This window comes from Alligator sinensis, unplaced genomic scaffold, assembly GCF_000455745.1.
Source record: "Alligator sinensis unplaced genomic scaffold, ASM45574v1 scaffold28_1, whole genome shotgun sequence".
Classification (NCBI taxonomy): Eukaryota; Metazoa; Chordata; order Crocodylia; family Alligatoridae; genus Alligator; species Alligator sinensis.
In genome coordinates, this window is record NW_005842133.1 from 1,747,763 (window position 1) to 1,772,933 (window position 25,171).

The 25,171-nt window shown below is 42.0% G+C and overlaps 3 protein-coding genes across 3 annotated transcripts in view; 2 read left to right on the forward strand and 1 right to left on the reverse strand.

Annotated features, from left to right (window-relative positions):
- EFCAB12 (EF-hand calcium binding domain 12) overlaps positions 1 to 10,825 on the forward strand; it is a 13,222-nt gene extending 2,397 nt beyond the window's left edge. The window contains exons 2-11 of the mRNA XM_006025139.1: positions 939 to 1,133; positions 2,195 to 2,354; positions 3,361 to 3,545; positions 4,574 to 4,793; positions 5,277 to 5,451; positions 5,863 to 5,937; positions 7,745 to 7,819; positions 9,118 to 9,195; positions 9,774 to 9,905; positions 10,576 to 10,825. Coding sequence (XP_006025201.1) covers positions 939 to 1,133; positions 2,195 to 2,354; positions 3,361 to 3,545; positions 4,574 to 4,793; positions 5,277 to 5,451; positions 5,863 to 5,937; positions 7,745 to 7,819; positions 9,118 to 9,195; positions 9,774 to 9,905; positions 10,576 to 10,825 — 1,545 coding nt within the window. The remainder of the gene's footprint in view (positions 1 to 938; positions 1,134 to 2,194; positions 2,355 to 3,360; positions 3,546 to 4,573; positions 4,794 to 5,276; positions 5,452 to 5,862; positions 5,938 to 7,744; positions 7,820 to 9,117; positions 9,196 to 9,773; positions 9,906 to 10,575) is intronic.
- Positions 10,826 to 12,241: 1,416 nt separating this feature from the next.
- Positions 12,242 to 23,046, forward strand: CUZD1 (CUB and zona pellucida like domains 1). The gene is made up of 9 exons (XM_025205927.1): positions 12,242 to 12,323; positions 13,175 to 13,304; positions 13,515 to 13,729; positions 15,200 to 15,350; positions 16,261 to 16,481; positions 17,435 to 17,607; positions 18,372 to 18,757; positions 19,369 to 19,637; positions 21,395 to 23,046. The coding sequence occupies exons 1-9, from the start codon at positions 12,242 to 12,244 to the stop codon at positions 21,565 to 21,567; spliced, it is 1,800 nt and encodes a 599-aa protein (XP_025061712.1). The 3' UTR covers positions 21,568 to 23,046.
- Positions 23,047 to 24,503: 1,457 nt separating this feature from the next.
- CUNH10orf88 (chromosome unknown C10orf88 homolog) overlaps positions 24,504 to 25,171 on the reverse strand; it is an 8,293-nt gene continuing 7,625 nt past the window's right edge. Inside the window, exon 6 of the mRNA XM_006025141.3 lies at positions 24,504 to 25,030. Within this exon, the coding sequence (XP_006025203.1) occupies positions 24,802 to 25,030 (229 nt within the window). The 3' untranslated portion in view covers positions 24,504 to 24,801. The remainder of the gene's footprint in view (positions 25,031 to 25,171) is intronic.

The window sequence follows — 25,171 nt, forward strand, 5'->3', positions numbered from 1 at the left end:
GGGTGGGGGGGGGTCCCCCACACCCCCCACCCTCCCTCACACACCCACACATTGCCCTCCCAAGCTCTGAGCTACCACCACCCCGCTGGGAGTGGGCCCTGGGCTCCACGCTTCCACCAGCCCCATGCTCCACACTCCCACCCATCTGCAGCTTCCCTACCTGCTGCCTGGAGCGAGTGCTATAGCAGAGACAGGAGCAGGAGCTGCTAGAGGCCAGGGAAGCCAAGCAGGTCCCCTGGCAGTTGCAGCAGTGGCAGCAGCAGCCCTGCTCAGATGCTGTGCATGCTGGCTAGGGCCCTCCTGTGTGGGATGGTGGGAACGAAGCATGCAAGCTGGATGGGGTACAATTAATTGGTGGGCACCCATGGGCCAGATGAAATTGCATAGCATGCCAGATCCAGCCCATGGGCTGTATTTTGCCTGCCCCTGAGCTACACCCTCCATGGTCTATGCCTAAATGCCCGGGCTCTTCAGAGATCCCCTGGGTCTATGGCTATCCATTTGGAGGTCCTTTGCCTCCTCACTAAACCCCTGCTCCCCTCATGCTCCAGCCTTATCCTAGCTTCTTCCATCTGCAGCCCTGCACTATTCAAGGTCCACATGGAGAAACAGGGGTGTTGGGAGTAGGCAGGAACAACCCTAGACATAGGATTGCCCCCAATCCTAGGAGTTCCCTTTCCTTCTGGAGGCCTCTGAGGAAGGACAACATCCAGAATAAGGTTAACTTGATGGGTACAGGAAAAATCAGGCCAAGTCATCAGCTGGTAGAAGTCAGCATCTTTCCCATAGCAGCAATGGAATGATGCCATTTCCACCAACTGATAACTATATCTCTGTACCCCAAAGTGCTCTCAGACTTGGGCCAGGAAATCAGGTGAACGTCATCATGTAGAGGATGCTGATTTTGTGCTTTATTTCCAATTTTCTATCTCTTTCAGCCCCCACCACCCAAGAGCCGCCAGTCCTGTCGGAAAGGCATTGTCCCTGTGATCAGTATTCCCTACCCTCAAGCCCTCGTACTGCTGCTCTACCTTCTGCGCAAAAAGAAGCTCAGGATGGTAGACTTATTCAAAAAGTCAAAGATGACAAGTAAGAATATCAAAAGAGAAGAATTCTTTAAAGTTATACAGGCGGTAAGTAGAGAAGAGATTGCGCACACACCACAGAAATGTTGCTCCAGGTCCACTGATATAAATCTGCTGAAGCCAATGATAAGGGATGAATCCTTAACAGGAAGAGCTCCTCTTCTAGTGGTTCCTCTCCCAACACTCCTGGTTAAATTGATCTGATCCCTGGGGAAGGGTTGGGGGAGTCTGCAGGAGTGGGGAAGTAGAGACTCTGGGGGATATTTGGATACCCAAAGAGACATCTAGAGCGCATCTCAGTGGGGAATGGAAGGTAGTCATGCAATCCATAGAAGTTCACAGCTCAGTAGCTGGGCTGCTTGGCTGATTGTGCTAATTTTCACAGCAGTCTGACTTTGCCCTGACAACAGTAGGCTTCCCAGACCATTAATTAGCCTTCAAAACCCATGAGGTGAGGCAAGTCTGGGTGACCAAAGAGGCAAGTGTGTGCCAGTGGTTTGGGGTGGTGGATCAGGATTCAGGATAGCTGGATTCTAGTCCTGCCTCTGTGGCTGACCTGATCTCTGCAAATCACTTCACTTTGTTTCACTTTTTTTCCTTTCCACCTTTTGCCTATGGACTGTCTTTTACAAAGGGTTTGTACAGTGCCCCCCACTCCAGAGCCTCAACCCCAGCTGGGAGTCCTCTGGGTATAGCCACCACATGGAATAACAACAGAGCCATTTTGGAGATGGAGAAACTGAGGCCCAGAGATGCAAAAGCCACTTCTGCACAAGAAATGTACCACACCCAGCAGCAATGCTCTCAAACATGCTGCTTCAGGCCCTCAGTTGTGCTTATTCACACTGAGGTGCATCTTGGCCTTGACCACCCCTGGGGGAAGCACCGCCATAACCTGTGTAGATGTGACTACAGCACATGCACAAAGTCACACAGCATCTCCTTGGTAAAGCAAGGACTAGAACACACGGATCTGCATTCCCACTCCCCTTCTCTTTCCCAGACCACCATCCTGGTCAGCAGGCACGGAGCGATCCCACAACTCTTCCCTGCTGGTCTGTAACCAGTCTTTGGCGTGCATGTTTATAGCCTCTTTCTGTTGTTGCCAGACTGGCGTCCCTATCACTGATAAGGAGCTGGAAGATGCATTCATCTATCTTACTACATCAGCACCAAAGCCCAGGCATTTTATACGCAGTGATGATATCGTCAAGTGTCAGAGGATGTGGATGCCAGCCTTGCAAAATTATATCAGGGAAAGGCATGAAGGTACGGAGATGGGAGCGCTAGTGGGAAGAGAGTTAGTCCAGTGGCATGTATTAGATTTGTCAGAGAAAGCAGAAAAGTTTTATAGCTACTCTGTTACACTAATTGCTTTTTTGCTAGCAAAGCAGCATTTCCAAGTCAAGGCCCCATTTAAGAGGGCCTTTCTTTACTTATTAAAGGCTCACTCATATTTTAAATTTTTATGGTATGATCCTTCCTCTCCTTTCTCATATGCTTTGAAATAATTAATAAAGATGACATTTTGAATCTCACCCTTGGTTCCTGAGTTACCAGCCACTGAAATGAACTGACTGGTTCATACTTTAGAGCAAGCATTTCAGGCTCTCTACAAACTCTGGCAGCCAGTTATGCATTGTAATATTTGGGCCACACTTGGATAGCTTTCAGTGAAATCCAAGATGCTGCAAAAATTTTCAGAGGTCTTTTCTGATGTTCCCCCCTCACCCCTTCAAGCACTTAGCTCCTCCGTCACTGGGCATTTTGAGGCATACTCTGTTATCTTGTTAACATACAGAAATACTCCCTGGTAACATCCTGTTATCTACTGTTAAATGAGTTATCCCTAAAAGAGACTTGGGAAACAACCCAGTCCAGGAGAAAGGGGACTAGATGGGAGGTCGGGAGATACAAATTCTGTTCCTGGCAGTGCTTTTCTGTGTGACTCAGTTCCCTCACTCCTAGTACATGGACAGTGATGTTTCCAATTCTTTGAGACAGTGAATCAAGTCCTACCATTAGTAGCAAAGTATTTTCCCCATGATTCAGCTACTCCTTCCTTATTTGCAAAGCAGTGGAGTGTTGTGAGCAATCCTTCCAGTCTAGAGCTTGGCCCAGGATAGAAAATTGGGGTCTAGTTTCAAATCTGGAAGCAAAACTCCAGGAGACCTGGAGGGTCCCAGCTGAGGGTCCCTCTCTGAGCTTTGATCAGCTCAGCTATTTCTTCCTGCTACATCAGAGCATGGTTTCCCTGTTTCCTGTCACTCTATAGAACGTATCCTCAATTTTCTTGAGAAAGCTACTGCCTATACCGTTGAAGTGACCCCTGCCGCAGAGCTGGACAAGTTAACACTGTTAGAAGTTCCTCCTGTCAACACTGAAGAGTGCAGGCCTATGACAGATGAAGACATGGAGGAGGTTGGCAAGCACTATCGAGAGTGGAGGCGATTGAAGAAGGTAGAGTGTGTTTGCTGTCCCTTTGATGTACAGTCCCCCTCCCCTGAGGATCTTCATTCCCTTTACAATCAACCAAGGTCTCAGACCTGCTACCCAGAACCCTGTGAGACAGGAAAGTAGTTCTGTTCCTTTTATTTTTTAAGATGGGCACAAGAAGGCCCAGGAAACATATGAAACAGCTCTTCAGACTCTCTGATTTAGCGCCTCACCCCAAGCTACATTGGTCCCTGGGAGATGCTCATTAGAGTCCTGGCTTGCAGAGTCCCCTGGGACAGAAGTCATAGCAAAACTAGCTGGATGTGTTAGAAAAGGTAAATGCCAGTGAGTTGAGCTGAAAGGGCTTTGTCTGAAACATCTTGGGTTCAGTAAACTGTCGTGGAAGCCAAGACGAGCATCCCATGGAACCGTGCCTGGATTTCTAGCAGGTACTCCATCTGTTCTGCCAGGTCCACAGCTCCAACACAGACTATATAGTGCCTCAGAGCCAGGGGCACTTCAGGGCACTGCTTCCAGGGGCCATGGCTCAGGACAGAACAAATGGGCCACCCCAGAGTAGGGAAGCATGGCTTTCCAGGGAATGTGGCTCCTGAGCAGAGATGTATGTGGACTTTCAAGCAGAGAAGTCAGGATCCCGGGAGCCCTGGCTGTAGCTCAAGCCAAATTCCCTGAGGACCAGGTAGCTCCTCAATGAAGCTGATCCTGGCAGATTCACATTTTCACTAAGCAGCAGGTTCAGGGAACAGGTTTAGTTTAGGAAACACCAGCAGGAAAAAGCCACGGATCACAGGAAACTCTAAATATTTTCTGCTTTCTGAAGACCTAAACCTGCTTTCAAAACAAGGACATGTCCTGAAGTCTTGGCCATTCTGCTTTCTGGCCAGCAGCATTGTCACAGCAGTGCGAATGGAGTCCTGGCTTCTGTGACTGGCACCAGCACGCATCACTCCCTCTTGAAGAGGGGGTGATGCCTGCTGGCTCATTTACCTCCTTGGGCTTGTTAAGTGCATTAACAGAAACATCCCCTTTAGGTGTGGAAGACAGTGAATCCACTTGAATGGGCAGAGCAGTGTCGGCTGGTGAGATCTGGAGATAGAGCTGTTGATGACCACTGCCTGCCATCCATGATGGAGGGGGAAGTAGCAGAATCGATTAACCGCTATCGGCAGGTAGCTCACCGAAGCTATGTACGGTGTGTCAAGCTGTGCAAAGAGCAAAATATCCCAGTCACTGAGGACACATTGGCAAAAGGTAAAGGAAAACCCAGGGCTGGGTGTGAATGTGCTAAATGATGCAGGCTGAAGTTTCTTCCCCAGCCCAGATGCCTGGTTTATGTGGGTATTCTCTAAGGCAGTGGTTCTCAACCTTTTTTGTACCAGTATTGTACCCTTTTTGTACCTGTTTGTAAACATTGAGGGCCAATCCCAACCTAGTAAGTAGTTTAAGTAGAAAACAGCCCCCTTGCCCTGCTGGTTGCACAGCTGTATGGAGGGGATGTGGATCAGAAGAGCAGCTAACTTTGCAGGGGAAGAAGGTGCTGCATGGACTTGGGCAGAGAGGGGCAGGACTGGCTGAGCAGGAGAGCTGTAGATCAGGACTAAAGTGCTGGCAGGGAGGAGCTTTTTCACAGTGTCCTGCATCAGACACCAAGCACTGATGTACCCCCCCAGCCTGCTCAGCACATTGTGGGCCACTGTTGCTAGCCCTGAGGTTTGATTGTGTTTTTGCTAACAGTCCTGCTGCACCCAGGAGACAGAATAATAAAAGAAGGAAAACACATGTTAAAGATCCGGCAGCCAGGAGCTTACTATAACCCTATACCCAGTGGAGGAACCTTCCAGGCGCACCCTTGGACAGGCGGAGGTGCATTAAAACGCTTCTGGAGAGTGGAAGAGGAGGCAATATATGGGTTTGTTCAAAGAGGCTTTCTTTGTTGTTTTTTTAAGATCACTCTTATAGCAACATGCAGCCCCAGCAACTGCAGGCTCTAGCGGGGGTGAGCAAGAGCCATGAGGCTTGGGGCACGGACAGGAAGACACATCCCCCAGGTGGAGTAATGCTAACCCCCTTTTGGACCGATGAGCAGCTCTTCTAGAGAAGCTTCTGCAGCAGGCAGCTGTTACTACATCTTGCCTCAAGGTGGCAGGGGGGCTTGTAATATCCTTAGCAAACAGCTGCCCTGGGGAGGAGTTATTCTGCTACTGTAGTCATTTGTAGGAAGATGACAGTTTTCGCATAGACCCCAGTCTGAACTGCTGAAATTTATACCATGGTGTGTTCATTTATTTGTAAATGGTTGTTGTTTTGCATTCTTGGCTAGACCATATGATACACCGAGGGAACAAGATGAGAAGCAGAAGACCTGGATTTCATCTGAACAAGATGAGCTAGAGAGGTTTGTGTAACAGTGTAAAATATTGGCAGGGAAGGAAGGAGATACTGGCTAGAAGGGAATTGGAACTCATTCTTTTCAAAGTAGTTTCTTCAAGGGTCGTTGTCGTGGGTGCTCCGTGAGAATGGATGGTCTTGACATGGGACAAGAAAAGGGACCAGGTTTTAGATAGCTGAGGTGCTCATGTGCCACCTATCCCTAGAACTGTGAGTCTGTCACGAGTGACCTGGTCTGTGGACTCTGTTCTGACTTGTTATCCACAAAACTCTTCAGGAGCCAAGTGCAGGAAGATGCTGCAGAAGATGTAGAAGCTCCCACAGATCTAGCTCTCAAGTTCCAGGTTTCACTCTTAGCCCCAAAAACCCTTCCATTAGACTGAGCAGATTTGATCTTGAAATGGTTGAGATGTAAAGTCAGACTCTCACTGTGCCATTGGCATGGATCCACTTTTTTTAAAGATCCTCTCTCATCATAGCACACGGTCCCAGCACCTATGGGATCTAGAAGGAAGGCAAGAACCAGCAGGCTTGGGGCATGGACAGGCAGGCACATCCCCCAGGCAGAGTTATGTTAACTGCCTCCTCGAGAGAGGAGCAGCTATTCTAGAGAAGCTCCCACAGCACACAGCTGTTACTGCACTTTGCTACAAGGTGGCAGGGGAGCTTCTAGTAGTCTTAACAAACAGGTGCCCTGGTGAAAAGTTACCCTAGGTTAGGGTGCTCATGTCATCTGCCCACTACTCTGTTTACACTGGTGCCTTATAAACATTTTGTCTGCACAGCACTCTGACTTCTCTTGCAAGCCCTGCTGCTGCTCAGCTGTGGGAGCTGGGACAAACCCTTTGTTCTTCTGTGCCTTTATTCCTCTCCTGCCCCTGTCTCTCCAACCATGAGACCCTCTGGGGGCAGAGCCTGTCTAGGTTGTACATGGCATGTAACATGCCCAACACAAATGGACCCTGCAACTGGCTGTATAATCATTTTTAGCAGTGCTGGTACAAGATGCTCACAGACATTGGGGAGGTTTAGGAAAGCAGGGAAAAATGTTGGTCCTGGGTTCTGTCTTACTGCATGTGGATGCTAGAGCCAGAAGCCATGTTGGTTCCCATGACATTTTCACAGCTGGCCCTTGTGGCCCAAGGGGAGACCCTACAAACAGCATGCTCAATTCTCCTGTCGTGGGCACTAGTTTAACCCCCTGGGCACTTGCAGTGACTTCCCTGCAGTTACTCCATTCACATGGATGCAAATGAGAGAAATACGGGGGCCCCTAGAGTGGAGAAACTGTTGCTGTCACCTTTAAATCTCTTCTCTTTGTCCCTTCTGGTGAGACATGAGATAGCAGCTGATGAGCGGCAGGGTGGGGGAGAATGTGCTGGTATGAAACACCTGGACATTCCCGGGGGCAGATCATGATGGTTCATGAACTATTCTCTCCTCTCAGTTACATCAATGTCACTGCACAAGATTGCAAATGGAAACTAATGTGACATACCCACCCTCCTTCTGGGAGTAATAGGTCATTAGTCCAGTGCTTTGAACCTGAAGAATGCTGCACAGATGCCAACTCTTCCTGTGCAGCATAGAGTTGTGTGCAGTGTGGAAACCTGCCTGGAACAGGATGTCTAGCCCATGGACTTACATATGCAGTATGTTTCCCCAATGAACGATTATCCATTATCAGTATTAGAGGTTCACAGATTCACCTGCTATCATATAACATGTAGAAAAATTCATGTTTTCCCAAAGAGCCCCCAGTCTGAGCTGTTTATTGTATTTGTAAATGACTGTTGTTTTGCATTCTTGGCTAGACTAGAAGATATACAGATGAAACAATATGAAGAACAATCCATGTGGGTGTCATCTAAAAGATATGCGCTAGAAAGGTTTGTGCAATAGCAGTTAGCATATTGGCAGGAGAGGAGGGAGATACTAGCTACAAGGAAATTGGAACTCATCTTCCTCAAAGTAGTTGTTAGCAATAAAAACCTAGGATTCTGGACTAGCCCAGGGACTGACACGACACCTCGTTTGATGAGTGACAGAAAGGCTTTATTTACTATAAGTATTTAAAATCAAGTCAAGTGAGCCCAAACCAAATCAAAGTCTAGTAATTAGCTATAAGGTGATGATTTCTCACCAAACAGGCGACGAAGAGGTGGTCTGTTTCTCTTCAACGTCTCGAGTAAGTCGGGCGCATCAGCAACTGGTGTCAGAGAGATTTCTCACTCTTGAAGCGTGCGTGCTGTTTGCTGTTTTACTGCCTTTTTATACCCTTAGCTTAGCATCTTCAAAGCATTCTTTTAGTTGTGTAAATCAAGAAAGAGTCCCAAGCAGTACTTGACAGGAAAACCCTGCTCATTACTGGTTATCAGAAATTTTTAATTTGAATGAGTTACCTTCTTCGGTAACAAGAGGTTATCCCATTTGAAACATATCAAGAAACTGATTAACAGCCAGGAAAACATACTAAATCAGGAGGAGACATCTATTACGTATGGAGAATGTCTCTTCCTGCACATAAACACGAGTTAGTCACAAAAGAAATATTTTCCATACTAATTACTCAAGGATAGACATTTCATATGGTTACACACCAGACAACTAAGAGTCTGCTTGAAATGATTCTGAATATAGCAAGATAAGCTGGAAGAAATACTTCATTATTCCTTCTTAGATGGCCTAGCCATGAACTTGCATCCTCTTGCAATATGCAGTTAGCATTATTATTCTGTATTTTAAGTTTTGGGAGTAGGCCTAAGCTTAGCATGAGTTTCAGAGTCATCAGTAGTTTCTTCAAGGGTCTTCATCATGGATGTTTCATGAGAATGGATGGTTTTGGCATGGGACGAGAAAAGGGACCATATTTTAGACAGCTGGGGTGCTCATGTGCCACCCATCCCTAGAACTGTGACTGTCATAACTGACCTGGTCTGTGGACTGTGGTCTGACTTGTTGTTCACAAAATTGTTCAAGGGCCACCTGCAAGATATTTCTTGCTGTGGAAGATGCAGAAGCTCTCACAGATCTAGCTATCCTCTCAAGTCCTGGGTTGCACTCTTAGCCCCAATAACCCTTCCATTAGACTGAGCAGATTTGGCCTTGAAATGGCTGAAATGATTGAACTTTACATCATGGTGTGTTCTTTATTTGTAAATGACTGTTGTTTTGCATTCTTGGCTAGACCATATGATACAGATCTGGAAGAAGATGACGACCAGCCCGTATGGATTACACCTGAAGTTTACTGGCAATTCCAAAGGTTTGCACCACACTAGGTATAATATTAGCAGGGAAGGAGGGAGATACTGGTTAGAAGGGAATTGGAACTCATCCTCCAAATGGTTTCTTCAAGGGTCTTCCTCATGGGTGCGCCATGAGAATGGATGGTCTTGATATGGGACAAGAAAAGGGACCAGTTTTTAGATAGCTGGGGTGCTCATGTGCCACCTATCCCTAGAACTGTGAGTCTGTCATGAGTGACCTGGTCTGTGGACTGTGTTCTGACTTGTTATCCACAAAACTCCTCAGGAGCCAAGTGCAAGAACCAAGTGTAGGATATTTCTTGCTGTGAAAGATGCAGAAACTCCCACAGATCTAGCTCTCTTCTCAAGTCCCAAGTTGTACTCTTAGCCCCAATAAGCCTTCCATTAGACTGAGCAGATTTGACCTTGAAATGGTTGAGACAAGTCAAACCCTCATTGTGCCATTTGTATATGCTTACTTTTTGGAAAATAAAGCGCTCTTAAAACCTAAGCTTAGGGCCTAAACTATCTGATAACTTCTTTTTAAAAAGAAGAAGACTCTTTGCTTGTTCTAAATGTATTCTGAATTTTGCAGTCCCGCTAAGAAGAGCTCTAGAGGGAAGAAAAAAAGGGTAAGATTTCCTGAGATCCAGACTGGGACAGCCAAGGACGTCTTCAGAACCAGCAGAGCATCAGATGCAGGGCTGAGGAGAAACAGAATGGAAAGGTAACATATACTTTTCCCTTTCTTAATGCCCTCTTGCTTCAATCCCATAATGATGAACACCGTGACAACCCCTGAGACTGATAGCTCTTCAAATTAGCTTTTCTCATGGTAATAAACTACAGAAAGGAAGGACCAGCCCTATTTTGACATCAAAATGATATTTGGGTCTACAGTGAAGTCCAGACCGTTAGTGGTCTAGGTAAGACTGACTTCAGGGAAGGTAGGCAAGCAGCATATGGTAGAACATTCCTGAGCACCTTCTCACTGGGCTCTAACAAATCTATGTAACAATAATTTCACTGGGCATCTGCATGAGTTAGTATAGCAAAGTTCTCTGGAGCTAGGGCCCCAGAAAGCCTTAGGAGTTGCTGACTAGAAGTGACATGAATCTTGTCCAACTTCCATCCACCATTGAACAGAAGCAGGGAAAATGACTAGCAACAATTTGGGGTGATGTTCTGGCCATGATGGTCCAGGAAAAATGAAAGAAGTGAAGGATTTTTGTGGGTGATCTCTCTTATTAGATCAACTGTGTAGTTGGGAAGATCACAGATAAGCTTTTGGGTACCACAGGATCCTTCCTCAGGTCTCTGGGTAGCAGTTTGATTTGGTTAAGTAAAAGGCATTAGCTAAATCTGTAGTTGATGACTGACCATATTTTGTTTTGCAGGCAACTGCCAGTGACATCTACCCATTACTGCAAGACTGAAAACAATAGATTCTGGCCAGGTCAACAGCTGGATAAGCTATGTTACCTGCCCCAGACGAAGCCTGTCCAAGGACAGGCCATGTTCAAACACATCCATCAAACAAAGCCTGCCTACCCCAGCATCTACAACCCACATCGCAGCTGGCCAATTAATGAGCAGGGTTACCTGACCTATGGAGACATTGAGATTCAAAAGAGATACTTCATCTGATATGGTCTGAGCAGTGATGCGACATGTGATCAAAACTTTGTAAACCCTCTGAAATCTCAGTTATCTTCTGGTTATCTTCAGACTATTTGAAATCAGGCTAAGGCATAAACTGTGGATTCCTATTATTCTCCATCCACCTCCTGTAGTACTCTTGCCCTCTTTGAAGTGTGTGGTGCTTCAGGTGTGAATTATGGAAGACCTCATAGACTGAAGATGTTTTCACAGCTTGGTAAGGGAGAAAACATTAATGGCCTGCACTCCATCAAGGTACAATGCCAACAGGCCTGAATGTGCTCCAGTATCCTCTAAAAAAAACCCCACCATATACTGCTCAGTGAAGTTTCCCATATTGCCTTTGTGTGTAGTTCCAAGCCTACCTAGAAGAAAGACCGTCAAAAATTGTACTGTCCTTGGTCTCCTTTTAGTTTGGTCCAAGACATACTCTTCCATGATCCTGGGAACCTCCTCATTGCCAGTGTGTTTCTCAGCAAGACTTCAGGTAAATTGAGTAATGCAATACTGAACTTAGTCTCAACAGAGTAGTTTCATTTGTACTTACTGTTTTTATGAGTTACTTCTGGTTATCTGAGGTCTGATGTGGGCTAAGGAGTTTAGTATTGTTGCAGGATCAGAGCTTTAGCTTTTCATGTTTTTATGACAATGATAGGACAACAAAAATAAGACAATCCTACTTGTATTAATACAAAGAACTATGTAGTTTGCAGCTGCCTCCCTGTCAATGACATTCAAATACACAGTTAAGATAGTTGCAAATGGGAAGTGACAGCAACATCTTTATTCACAAAATTGTCTCTGCAAGTAAGATTTCATGCACTCTGAAATTTTCTGGAGAAATACTCTTCCCCTGCAGTAACAAAAACAGCCAACTGGAAGGAAATGGTACAGCTATCTAAACCTCTTGGCCTCTGTGACCTTAGGGTCAAAGACCATTATCAAGTTCTCAGGTCATTTCTCTTGAACATGTTGGAAGAATTACATAATGCCTCCATAGAGAAGTTGTATACACACCAGGCTTGTAACATTAATGTCACAAAGCCCAGTCCAGTGCTTACCAATGACAATGGAAAGATGCTTTGTAACTTCAATGAACCCAGACCCAATACCAATAAAATTGTGTCCAATATTATAATTTGCTTACGTAAAAAAGTCAGTATACCTGAACATTTTAGGTTTTGAATAGCAAATACACATAGCCTCATCAATAACCATGCCACAATGCACAAAAAGTTCAGGACACCTGTTACTTTCTCATTGGTATCTACTGCTTATATTTGAAGGAAATAAAAAGTACATAAAGCTACAACATGATGATTATATGTAACAGAACAATTACGAAATAGCAGAAGGTATATAAAGAGTTAGCAAACAGGTCATATTCTTACCAACGTTCTCAAAATGAAGGCGGTCAGCCAGTTCATTCTCTTGCTTCTATTAATTGCTTCATCTCTTGCTGAAAATAACTCTCTAGACTTGCAAGGTATGAAAAACTAAAGTGGATAACATTTTTAAATCCTCTTTTGCTTAAAATGCTTCAGAAATTTTAGCTAGCAAATCTTGGCTAGATGTTAAATGATATTTGTTTAATCTGTATTTAAGAAATAAAAAAAAAATTCCCTATTCTTCTGTGCTATTAGTGATCTGAGTTAGCTGTTCATTAATGGATATTTGGCTTTTTTGTTAGGTTTCAGTTGTAAATAACCAATGAAACAAACCAAACTTATTGTTGCCTATAGCTGTAAGCCTCCCTCTGCCAAGAAAATCAAATTTCAGATTAGTTTTGTTTTTAGATATTGGGCTTTATATATTAATGTGAGTATTGTATTCATGTCGTGGAAGCCTGTACTTCAGCTGTAACACTCCATGAAGTAAGGGGCTCAGAGTAATGGTTTGAATTGGTATCTAAAGTGAAGAGCTTTGGTCACTTAGAATCACAACGATAGCAATTGGATTGTCAATTTGGAGACCTAGTTCTGTGACCAGCATTTTACACACAAAACGGCAAATAGGCACTTTAGGATAGCAGAGAAATAACTTGGACACAAAAGATACCTCCCCATTGTCTTTGGGAAGCATTGGATTAGTCTTTGTGACCTGACTGTTACATGTCTGGTGCGTACACAACTTCTCTACAGAGGCATTATGTAATTCTTCCAGCGTGTTCAAGAGAAATTACCTGAGGACTTGATCATGGTCTTTGCTCTGAGTTTATAGAGGCCAAGAGGTTTAGACAACTGTGGCACTGTATAGTGCTGGTTCTCTAATTTCAAGACAAGATAACTCCATACATGCTGTGTTTTTCTTTTTTTGTTTTTTGTTGTTTGAATGCAGCAGGGTGTGGTGCCAGTCTTGGGGAAGACACAAAAGCATTTCCGATTGATCTGTATTCAAATGAAAACTGCACCTGGAAAATACAGAGACCAGAAAACAAAGTCATCCGGCTCATTTTCTCCTATTTTCAGTAAGTATTCATTCTCAATACCATCCTAGTACTTTGCTCCATTTCATTTGAATAATTATAGGGAAGAATTTTTAAATACGTAATGAGCCTAACTCAATAATTTCAGAATATTCAGTGCTAGTTAGGCCTCTCCTGTCTCTGAACATCATTGCTTATGGAATCAGTGTTACGTTGAGGCTTCTACTTATTTATTCATGTGTGTTTTAATAGACTTGACCCTTCTGCAAGTTGTGAAATGGAAAATATTAAAGTGTACGATGGCCCCACAAGTAATTCACCTCTGCTAGGACAAGTATGCAGTAATATTGACTCCGTTCCAGTATTTGAATCCTCTTCAAACAGTTTATCTTTTCAAGTTACAACAGATTCCACGGACCTTAAACGGAGCATCTTTGCGTTCTATTATTTCTTTCCACCAGGCTCAAGTAAGTCGTATGAAAAGCAGTCGAAATCGCACTGTCTTAATGCTGCCTGTTATCGTAATAATGTTCTGCTTTACTCCAAAATGTTGGGCTGATGCCCTGAAACATATTAATGGGATCACAATGGAATCATGTCCAGATTTCCTCAGCCCACCAAGAGTTGTCCTGATGTAAGGCCTCTTTTAAAAATTAGCAGAGGGAAGTATCTTATGTCCCTATCTTGCTAATTTACCACATGCATTCTAGGATTAAGCCATAATTTCAAGTTGAACCAGAGAATATCTTTTAGAACGAAATTTTGTCTTGTTTAAGGGCTTGGCCCTGCTTCCATCACATCAGTGGTAAAATTTCCTTTGATTCTTTGGTGCTGGATTAAGACTTTGCTAATTTTCTTTTGCAGAAAATGCACCTCATCTTTAGGCAAATTGGTTTAGGGGTTAGCTATCCATGTTAAAAATGTATACTTCATTTCCAGTTGCAGCTTGTATTTTGGATTTTGATACTTCTTTTTCTGCAAAATAAAAAGACTTCAACTTCAGAAGTCTTCTCTTTAGGTCCATGCATAATCTTGAGCATAGAACATATCCAAGTCAACTGTTACATTTCTTTGAGGTAGTGGCCATGTACAGATGTTTAGTTGCTACCAGGAGAATCACAGCTCTCCCAGTAGAAACCACAGGTGTGCAGATGCTCCGTCATTTAATTCTGGAGCAAAAATGACTGTGTTGGAACAAAAATAACCTGACTACAACTACTTCGGCTTCTCATACCAGAGTCACCAGCATAAGAATGGCAGGACTGGAGCAGCCCATGGTTTTCCCAGACAAAGATCAACCCAGTTGCAGGAAACACAAGGAGCAGGAGAGAGCGGGCCATTTCAGACTGAATGCCTGCTCCCTCTCCTGGAGAACCATTTTGAGTGGTGGAAATTTTCCACTATGAGATATGAACATGTGTATGTGCCCAGTGTCTCCCCAATCTCCTTTTATGCTAGGGTACACGTGTTTTATCCTTTCCCTAGAACTGTGCCCTACATCACAGTCTGTCCTCAATGACATTTTGTTCTTACATACCCTGGATCCTTTTCACTTCAATACTATAAAGTAAATATCAACAAAGCTCATATGGAAACAGGATAAAACTAGACCAAGTACTTTGCAGTACACCTCAGCTTAATAAAAATATGCATTGATGCATAAAAGAGAACGCTTCTCCATTAATGAATTGATCTCCTCACTGAATATTATTTTCATTAAAAGCTTTTGGCTCTTAAGTGATAACATCCTAACAGCAGTTTAAAACTGACATCAAACCTGAGTATGTAGCAGCTTGCATGCGTAATACCTAAACAGGTGCTTCAACCTTGAAAGTAGGATTCCCTGAAATAATACAGTTAATTCCTGTTGTGGCCTAGGTTTTTATTTCTGTTTTCATGAGTCATTACTAGCTTTTCTATCTATTCCTTCTTTTCAGAAACTGAAGACTGTGGGGGTCTCCTTACAAGTCCTGAAGGAACGTTGACCAGCCCCAACTACCCCAAACCTCATCCAGAGTTCACATACTGCGTCTGGCGCATACAAACAGCAGAAAACTCAAAGATAAATTTAACATTTACTGACCTATTGTAAGTAGCTGCTGTGTACAGCTAGTGACTTCTTTGTCATTCTGTTAAAAATCATCATTTTATTATCAGGGAGTAACAAGTGTTTGCAGAGGTTTAGGTCATTGTGGCAAAACAAAAGTTTAAACAAAAGTTGCCATGATGCAAGTTTAGACTATATTACAATAGTTTTCCAAAAATGTTATACATTATCTTAGTGCTGTTGTATGGTTTTCTTCAGTAGCTAATACCGGTAGGAGTCTTTAAGAGCTGGTGGAGGAAATGCATTGAATATAGCTCAGGCCTCATCAATGTTAAGGTTTTCAGTAACCAGTGTAGCCACACTGGTGCAGAAAAAGCAATTCAAAACCCTAGCTCTACGGATTCACTTGTACAAATTTAAAACTCCATTTACACAGGTGACCTATATTTCCACTAGGGACTGGTACACTTAATACCTGTAGTAGCAATTATAAGCTTAGTATAAATAACATTTTAGAGACGTGATGTAGGAAAGATGTACGTAACTGAGAATCATGTGCCTAAATAGTCGAAGCAGAGAATCGTAACAGGCAAATTGGCACGGAAATTGATCTACTGTCTGATCCCCATGGGTATTTCTACCTAGGGAAGTAGTGTAGGGGGTGGGCATAGTAGCTATACTGCTGCTGACCATCCTATCCCTGCCCCATTCCTCAGAAAAAATCACTCTCAGCTAGGTAGCTGGCAAAGCAAACAGACACAAGCAACTGCACAGGTTGAAGTATCTTCTGTTACAGCTTCAGTGGAGACCTTATCTGTTCTCCATTCTTCTACTTCACTTAATTGGTATTCTTTAGATACATTTTCCTTTGTACAGTATTCTCTATCCTGTCTTCATAATATTATTAAAACTCATTATGATTATAAATATTATTATTCTCTGTGTATACAGCCTAGAACTAGATCCAAACTGCAGATTTGATTTTCTTGCAATCTACGATGGCCCCTCCACAAAGTCTGATTTAATTGGACATGTCTGCGGTCGCAGCCGGCCCACATTCGAATCTACTTCAAATACTATGACTCTTGCGCTGTCTACAGACTATGCCAACTCTTACAGAGGATTTTCTGCGCACTACACCAGTATTGCCCTGCCAACTCCTAAGCCCAAAAGTAAGGCACATTTTATTTTTATGTTCTAATTTTGTGCGTCTCTTTGAAATGCAAATACACATCTTTCATGACTCTACCTTATGTTATTTTAGGGATTTTGGCCCTGCTGCCTGACACTCATCTCAATTTTCATCTCAAGGGTGTAAAGTTCATATTTGTGTTATATCAAAAAATATGTGCTGGGTTTGTTCCCCGGTACAGGAGAGGAAATTACTTCAGAATAGATACTCTATGACTTATTTGAAATTATGATCTAATTTTAGATGCCTTCCTATACAAAATCTTACAGTTGCAAATGCCCTGCTGCCAACTAAACACCTCTGCAACAATGGGAGAAGTTAGCCTGATAAATCCTGGTTTTAATATAACCTCTGATACATATTGGAGAAAGTTCTATAAGACCTAATTACTCTACATGTGCAGGTGCTTTGGTCTTTAGAAAGGGAAAAGAGCAGAATTCACATATGTGGTTCCTGGAGGCATTAGGACTGTGAGCAACAGAAGAATGACAAATACCCTAGCATACTGCTTTGCTGTCCTCACTTTTTCTACAGATGAAGCATTTGGTCCATTAGAGCTGCTCTGCTGTTGGTGGTGAGTGCAAGGGGAGGTGGGTCCATTGATAGACTCTCACCATCAAATCCTTCTGCTGCCTGGAGCTCTGAAAACAATGCTAGTCCAACTGGCTGCCTCTTACATGGATGCATGGGTGGGTGAGGAAGAAAAAGAGTTCCCTTCGCCTCTTTCCTCTGTGGGCAAATGCCTGACTTCAGTCCTGGAATTCTAAAAACCATAACATTTGAAACGAGGGGTTCAGGCTGTTGCTCAAGAGGCAGGGAAAGTTTCAGATTGTCCTTTGCCAAAGAAGAGATATTTCAGGTCAACACATATGAACCACTGAGAGACATATAAAGCAATTCCACATTAACTTCCTTTGTTCTTTGTTTTCTCAGCATCCCTTACTTGTTCTTCAGACATCATGACAGTTGTTCTAAGTGACATTTACCTGGATTCACTTAGCTACAATGAAAATAATTTACAGTTGAATGATCCGACTTGCAGACCAATTTCAAGAAACCCAGTGATATTTTCCTTCCCACTAAACAGCTGTGGAACAGTTAAAATGGTAAAGACAATAAGTGACCATTTCTGAAAGTATATGTAAAAGGGCTCATAATATATTCACTTTGCTGGATACCTGATTACAGGTTTTCAGACTGGAGATAGGCAGAACCACTTTTCCCTCTACAACTGACCTGGGAATCAAACTAAGGTCCCATCTCAGCCAGGACTGAGCTCAGCTGTGTCCATGACTACTAGACAGTGTTTGATTCTGCCTTTAGTCTGTATTTCCAGAGGTGACACTATATTAGGCAATGGGAGCATTAAACACTCATTGCAGCCAGTATGTATTCCGGCAGGACAAAGACCCAGAATTTGGGGATTCTCCATCAGTTAGCTGAGGGTCATTCACATGTTGATGGCTCAGAGAAAGATACTGTTTGAGGATAAGGTTGGGGGTGTTCTTTAATTTTTTTTCCTTTAGGGGTCAGTTCCTCATTTCTGAGACATGGTAGGTTTGCTGCTGGTTATCTTGTATGTTGGTTTACAATGCTTTTTCAAAGTATTGAGACCTGAAAGAAGGACATTTTTTTTGTTAGTTTTGTAGCTAACACCTGCAGGGCTAGGTAATGGGGGTACCAGTCCCAAGTGCCCATTTAAAGGGTGTGCAAGAATGGCAGCTACCACCACTCCCAGCTGAGCTGGTGCAGCCACCACAGCCAGCTCAGCCCCTGCTGCTGCTGCGACCCATAGCACAATTCCTAGCTGTTACATTTCTGCACACCTGCAAGGCTTATCCTAATGCTTTCTATGTATTTTCTTTTGCAGAAGGAAGGTAATAGAATTACTTATACCAATCTCATCGCAGCATCACAAACTGGTGAGATCATCACTCGTCAAAAAAACCTGCAGATTTTTGTGAAATGTGAAATGGAAAACAATTCAACAGTGGAAATTATGTATGTATCGGAAGATGGTGTAATACAAAACTCAAGCGCTCTTGGTAGATACAATGTTAGCATGTCGTTCTATGAATCAGATTTGTTCACCAGGCCTATATTGGATTCTCCATACTACATAGATTTGAACAAAACCCTCTTTGTTCAAGTTAGTCTTCATTCCACCGATGCAGATCTTCTGGTGTTTGTTGATACCTGTGTGGCATCACCCAATCTTGATTTTGGATCGCCCACATATACCTTAATCCAAAATGGGTAAGAAGCTAAATTAAATTGTAATTTGTTTATTAAAATGTAAAAAATAGGCATGCTGTATGTGTAAAATAGTATTGCAATTGTTTTTATAATAGCATCAAACTATTTCCCTTTGTAAGAGTCATTATGGGGTATAATCAGGCCAAAATTGAAATTCTGTAAATTATATTTCTGAGATCCTCCATGTATTTTCTTCAGTTGATTTTTACCTGAAACCTCCACTTCAAAAACATTCCTGTATTGTTCACAAAAACAGGAATCACGGTCCCGTGCCCTCTGTGGGGGTAGATCAAGAAATTATACATCAGCAATAGGTGAAAGAAGACCCTAGTTTAACAGCCTGATACAGCTAAGCATGCTAATTAAATGGATTACACTGCTGTAAATCAGGGGTTGACAACCTTTTAGTAACAGCAGGCTGGAGGTAGCACTTGCTAGATATTCCAGCACTTGCATGGTACGTTCCTGCACAAAATTTACTAACAGGGGGAAAACAGTATCATTTTTTCATGCCTGGCAGGCCAGATAAAATCTCTTTGCCAGCTAGATTCATCCAGGTTGCTGACCCCTGCTGTAGATCACTTTAAACAGAATTGCAAATTGTATTACAGGTGTATTAAGGATGATACTTATATGAACTACCCACTGCTTCAGCACTATGGCAGATTCAAATTTAATGCCTTTGAGTTCCTGAGAAACCATGCTTCAGTGTACCTCCAATGTCAAGTTTTAATTTGTGACAGCAATGAGAGTAATTCTCGCTGTACTCAAGGCTGTGTGCCTAGACAGAAAAGAGATATTTCTTCATACAAATGGAAAGCAAATGCTGTGATTGGACCCATCCGCCTGAAACGAGATCGCAGTTCTGTAGATCACTTAGGTAAGCATGATATGTAAACTGAGAACTGGTACTGTCACGTGGTAGAAGTCAGGAATAATGCTGCTGAAGTGAATTGAATTATATTAGTGTGAAATTAGAGTGAGAATAGAATCAGGATGGAAAGGATTTGATGAAAGAAGTATTTCATTTGTGTTTTGAAAGAGCTCACAGATACTTTTCAAAATTGAGATTGACTTATCTTCCAGTATAAGACTTTAAAGCAATGACCATTAAAGAAAAAAGAAATAGATTATCTGAGCGCTTAGGTAGATGCTGGATCTCACCACAAGGAACGTTCATGAGTTATCAGTGCAAAAATAAGACTTCAGATATTCAAATCAAATCATGATTACCAAGACACCATTCTTAGACAGAATGAGTGTTTGCGTGCCTCTCATTGCCTGAAAAAGTGGGTAGATTAAAAAAAACAAACAACACATTATACATTACAGATCTAATCTTTGCTATAATTTTCATTAAAAAAGACATCTAGTACTCTACTCACATAAATAAGTGTTCAGTTACTACAGAAAAGCGTTTAATGTTTACAATCAGAATTATATATTATTGAATCCAAGGTAGGTTAAATCTCCTTGAACACATAAAATAAAAACTACTAAGGACAGGAACTTGTGGGGGGGGAGGTGAGTAGAGGAACCAATTCAATAACAGAAAGAAAGAACTTTTAATTGAAGCTGTATCTTTTTATGGATTATACATGACTTTATTGACATGTATCTATCATACAAAGTGAACACACAGTAAGGCAAAACTGTTTTTCAGAGACAGGACCAGTACTGAGAGGCAAATGTAGGTCAGTTTAAAACCATGAAAGAGATATTTTTAGGAAGCTTGGCACAACAGTAGCCTATGCTATATGTTTGGCTCCAGCTTTTCATGTGGAAATTTTAAATTTAAAAAATACTACATGCTTTCCAAGTCTAGATCTCTTTATCCCATATGTTAATCATTAGTCTTGTTGACAAAGAAATAGTAATATTAATACGTGCTTTACATTATTATGACTATTCTATTTTTGTTCCAGCAGCATTTACAATGTACTCAATCCTGTTGCTGTTTATTTTGTGGGTGAATATTGGCCCCCCATATGTTAGGATCTGTCACTTGTTTCAGCCCCAAAGAAAGCAGAGGATTTGAAAGCACTGCATAAACACTAAAAAATCCTCACAAAACCCTTCTGAAGAACATTAATATAATGTTGCATTAGTTAGTACCATAATCTTAGCTTAGATTTTCAGATATACCACGTTAAACTTTCCCCTTAAAACCATTACCAGAAGAAATGATACAAGCATTCATTCATAATATGCAGTTACTATATGAATATTACATAATGTATTAAGTCATATACTGGGAACCACTCCTTAAAGGACAAATGTGACACATTAACAACAGCTAATTTTAAATAACTGGTTTTGGGGTTTTTTTTAAAAAAACAAACCATAGCTATTGAGAAACAAGAGAAATGGTGAAAGAGCAATGCTAGAAAACCTAGTGTAGTTGAGTAACCTTGCTGAGAAATAAACAACAATTTTCTCTGTTTATTTTTGCTTTTAAATGAAAAAACCCCACAAATGCAATTCATTGCAACAAGGTCAATACATGCAATCTATTCCAAGGCACCTCTGAGGCATCAAAATATCTGATAAAAAAATGTATAATGCATTTCTCTCAAGCACTAGATAATTTTTCCACTGACTTCAACCATTTTTTGTTTTGTTTTTTGTTTTCTGTAGAGTCTCTGTCTGAAGTGCATCCTGGAAAAACCCAGAACCTGCAGCAAAACAGTTTATATATCTTTTCATTTATGATATTGGCTACAAATGTTGTTATCTTGGCAGTTGTAATAGTGAAACATTACATCAAATGTCAGTCAGAATATAAATACCAGAAACTACAGGGCTATTAGCAGGTGCCCATATTAGCCATAATAGTGCAGTGTGGAGAGAAGTATATTGTCAACTTTTATTCAGGTGTGTTAGTGATCACCAATAAAATATTCAGTGCTAAATAATCATCACACTTCGAATTGTTCCAGTGGTAGTATTTGAATATACTATACATACAAGTAAGTCTTAGGACCATTTAGACATTGCAGTAGAATCAAGCTGCCTATTTACTGATGTTTCTTGCACAGAATTCATTAAATCCGCATTTTGTTACTGCCTATTTCTGGCCACATCTAATTAACTTATTGCCTAATGAACTGCACAGTAAACATCTCAGCATCTACACATTCACACCTATTAGGGCACACAAAATAATAAACTCCACAGCAGGGTAGTACTTGTATTTACTAATACAAGCTGTGCAGTATGTAGCACTGCAGACCCGCCTGCGGTGCCACACACCAGCTATTCAGGCATTTCCCACGCTGCTACCTTGCAGTGTGGGGGTGGTTTTTTTGGTCCCTGGACACAGTCATAGACACTTACCAGCTGGCTGCGGCCCAAGGGTTCTAGCCCAGCACTGGAGCACCTTTGTTTCCCAGCCAGTCCCCCCATAGTGCATTGAGCCTGGCTGTAGCAGCCCTGGGCTGGCAGGCGAGCCCCCTGCCAGCTGGGGCTGCTCTGACTCGGCTCCATGTGCTCCACGTGAATACACTCCAGAGCTATGCTCTGAATTTATTTGCTCCCAGGCACACGTTCAAACAGTGTGCCCAGGAGCAAAAAAACTTTAGAACATAAGCTCCAACATTTATTCATGTACACTAACTGCACATGTAGATGCACCCTCTGAGTAGATGTTTAGATTTGAGCTACAAAGCCCAAAATGCTTAGGGTATATCTTTCAGGAAGAAAGGTCCCCATCTAGAGCTTTACTCTACATCCTGCATTTTCCTGAGATGCTGGAACTAAAGTTCCTGGTTTTAAGCAAATGGGTGACTTACTAAGACATTCTCTGTGAATTGTCCTTCTTGTGGATCTGACTACCTGGACCTGCAAACCTTCAAGGAACATGTTTTTTTTCTGCAGTGGGAGAGAATATTAGGTATGGTGGAAAAAGAAGAGTACGTGGGAGCAAATATGTGAAGGATCCATGCAAGCTCTGAACATTTTTCCTACTTATACTTCTATAGGTGTTTGTACATAATTTTAAAACATTTTTGCTATCTTAACATAATACAATTAAATCAAACTCTGTAAATCAGTCAGTCTTGTCTGTTTTTCTTCTACATGCTGTCAGATGGATGGGAATAGAAATATTTAACAGGTAGAAGGAAACTAGCACACAGTGTAAGTAAGAACTTCTGCTGTATTATTTCTGACCCTCTTGAAATTTACGACAAACTTAATGAATCTGGAACTTTAATTAAAAAATAAGCACCTATACACATGTATAATCGAGTCTGCTGGAGCTTTCTAATCAGAATGCTCCAGCATCTCATGCATTCACCCCCACATTTCAAAATGGCAGCAGTAAAGCTTGTTAGCAGCAGTTAACAAGTAAAGCTTGTTAACTATAGCCCCTGCTGCCATTTTGAAACATGGGATGCTGAATATATGAGACGCTGCAGGCATTTTAATCAAAGCAGCTCCCAAAAGCTGCTTTAATAAAAATTTCCCCCCACCCTGGAGCACGTGTAAAAATGCCCCAAATTACCATTATGAGAAATGGAAAAGGAAGTAACACTTTAGAAAAACATTTGACCTTTTCCTGTTTTCAAAACCAGCATATGTAGAACATCTGTAGTGTACCCCAGGGCACTAGACACCCTCTGGCATTCTAGCCTTTCTTTATTCTCCCAAAATTCCAGAGTAACAAACAGGAAAACAGCAAATGAAACAGGTGTCTCCAGACAAAGCATGATCTTCAGTTTGAGACAGCAGGGAAGGATTTAAATGTACCTGTGCACTGCCCACTTTGTAGAACTTACACCTATTACATATTAGAGTGGCCACCTTTGATAAAAATATTCCCCTGGCCCAGCATTGCCAAAATGCAGCAGTCCACACATGAAACGGATGGATTCTGGTACTTTGGTACCAATATATATATATTATAGCTCTTGGTTTCTGGTCCCCGCTTCAAGCATCCGTATTTGCTGTAACAGAGCACTATGGAAAGAAACGAATTCATAAATTGGATATTTTTCCATCCCCAGGGAGTACCTCAACAGTAGGTTCCATCCTGTTTCTAGTCTAAGTCTTTAAGTGAACAGCTTCTGCAGGAGGCCTTGAAAGTTCCTCTTACTGCATAGCATAGTAATTACACCACTAATGAAAGGAGAGGGAGATAGGGCTTTGAATTACTTTAGAGGAGAGAGACTGGAACTATACATCTCCTCCCCCTAGTGCACTAACCACTAAACTGCTACAGAAAGCAAGAGGACAGAGTAGCATCATTTCCTTCTGTGTTTTGAGAAGGGTAACCCAGTTCTGTTTCTTTAAGAAATGGTGAAAAAAAGATTCCAAGCATGAAACCTACAGGATAAAAAGCAGCAGGTGGTAGAAAAGCACTGAATTACATGCCTCTCCAGGACCTAGGCAAAAGGAATGATATGAATTAAGACACACCTAGTCTTTAGAAATTCCTATTAGTTTCTGAAGGCCAAGCGTGTTGGTTGTTATGGATTCCATTCTTAAGCTGTCTACCTTCCTCAATACACCGATTAGAGAGCCCAGACAATTAACACAGAGCAGTGGATTCTACCGCAGGAGCCAAGTGACTCATTCCCACTGTGAAGCTCAGCCCAAGAAACTATAACAAGCAAAGGCAATAGAACAAAACTCAGAAATCTCAGTGGAAATATATTACTACAAGATTTAAACCCCACCCCCCACAAAAAAGGACAATTCAAGTAAACATAAACAGAAAAGATGCAACTCGCTTTATTTGGAGCGCATCTTTCATAATTCATGCCGAGGCTGACCAGGTGTACTAGAGGTGATATTTAACAATACTTTTAAAATAAATAAGCCAAAAAAAGACACACACAATTTTTACAAGTATGAAAAAATACCGATATTCTTTACGATCTTTTATGATAATAATAACAGCTGTGTACAATACCGGGCAGAGTTACAGTAACAAAGGCAAACAAAAAACATTGAGATATTTTATAGTGACATATGTATAATAATAAGCTTATCACAAAAGTTGCCCTTGAGAAGTACTTTTAAGGTCTGCTATCTTTCAAAGACTATCTCTCTCCATTTGAGAATCCTTCTCCAGAGTCATAGTGTTCCTGTGAGGCTTTGTTTGATTTTGAGTTCTGAACCAAGTCTACTAAGAGAACAATTTTATTATCTATATGTTCCTGAAGGTTCTGAATCCGCAGATCAATATAATCCATTAGTTTTTTCTCCATCAGGTCCATATTTTTGGAGATGATCTTTTCCAAATATGAACAAATAGGCTGCTGCTCCAGTCTGTAGGAAATAAGTAGGAGTACGATAATAATTTCAGATCTCGTGGTGGGTAACGCTCATAAAAGGGGATTCTAGGATCTGTAGGAAGAGCCCTGGATTTTTAAATTAGCAGCTGATTTCCTAGAATGAATAATCAGCAGG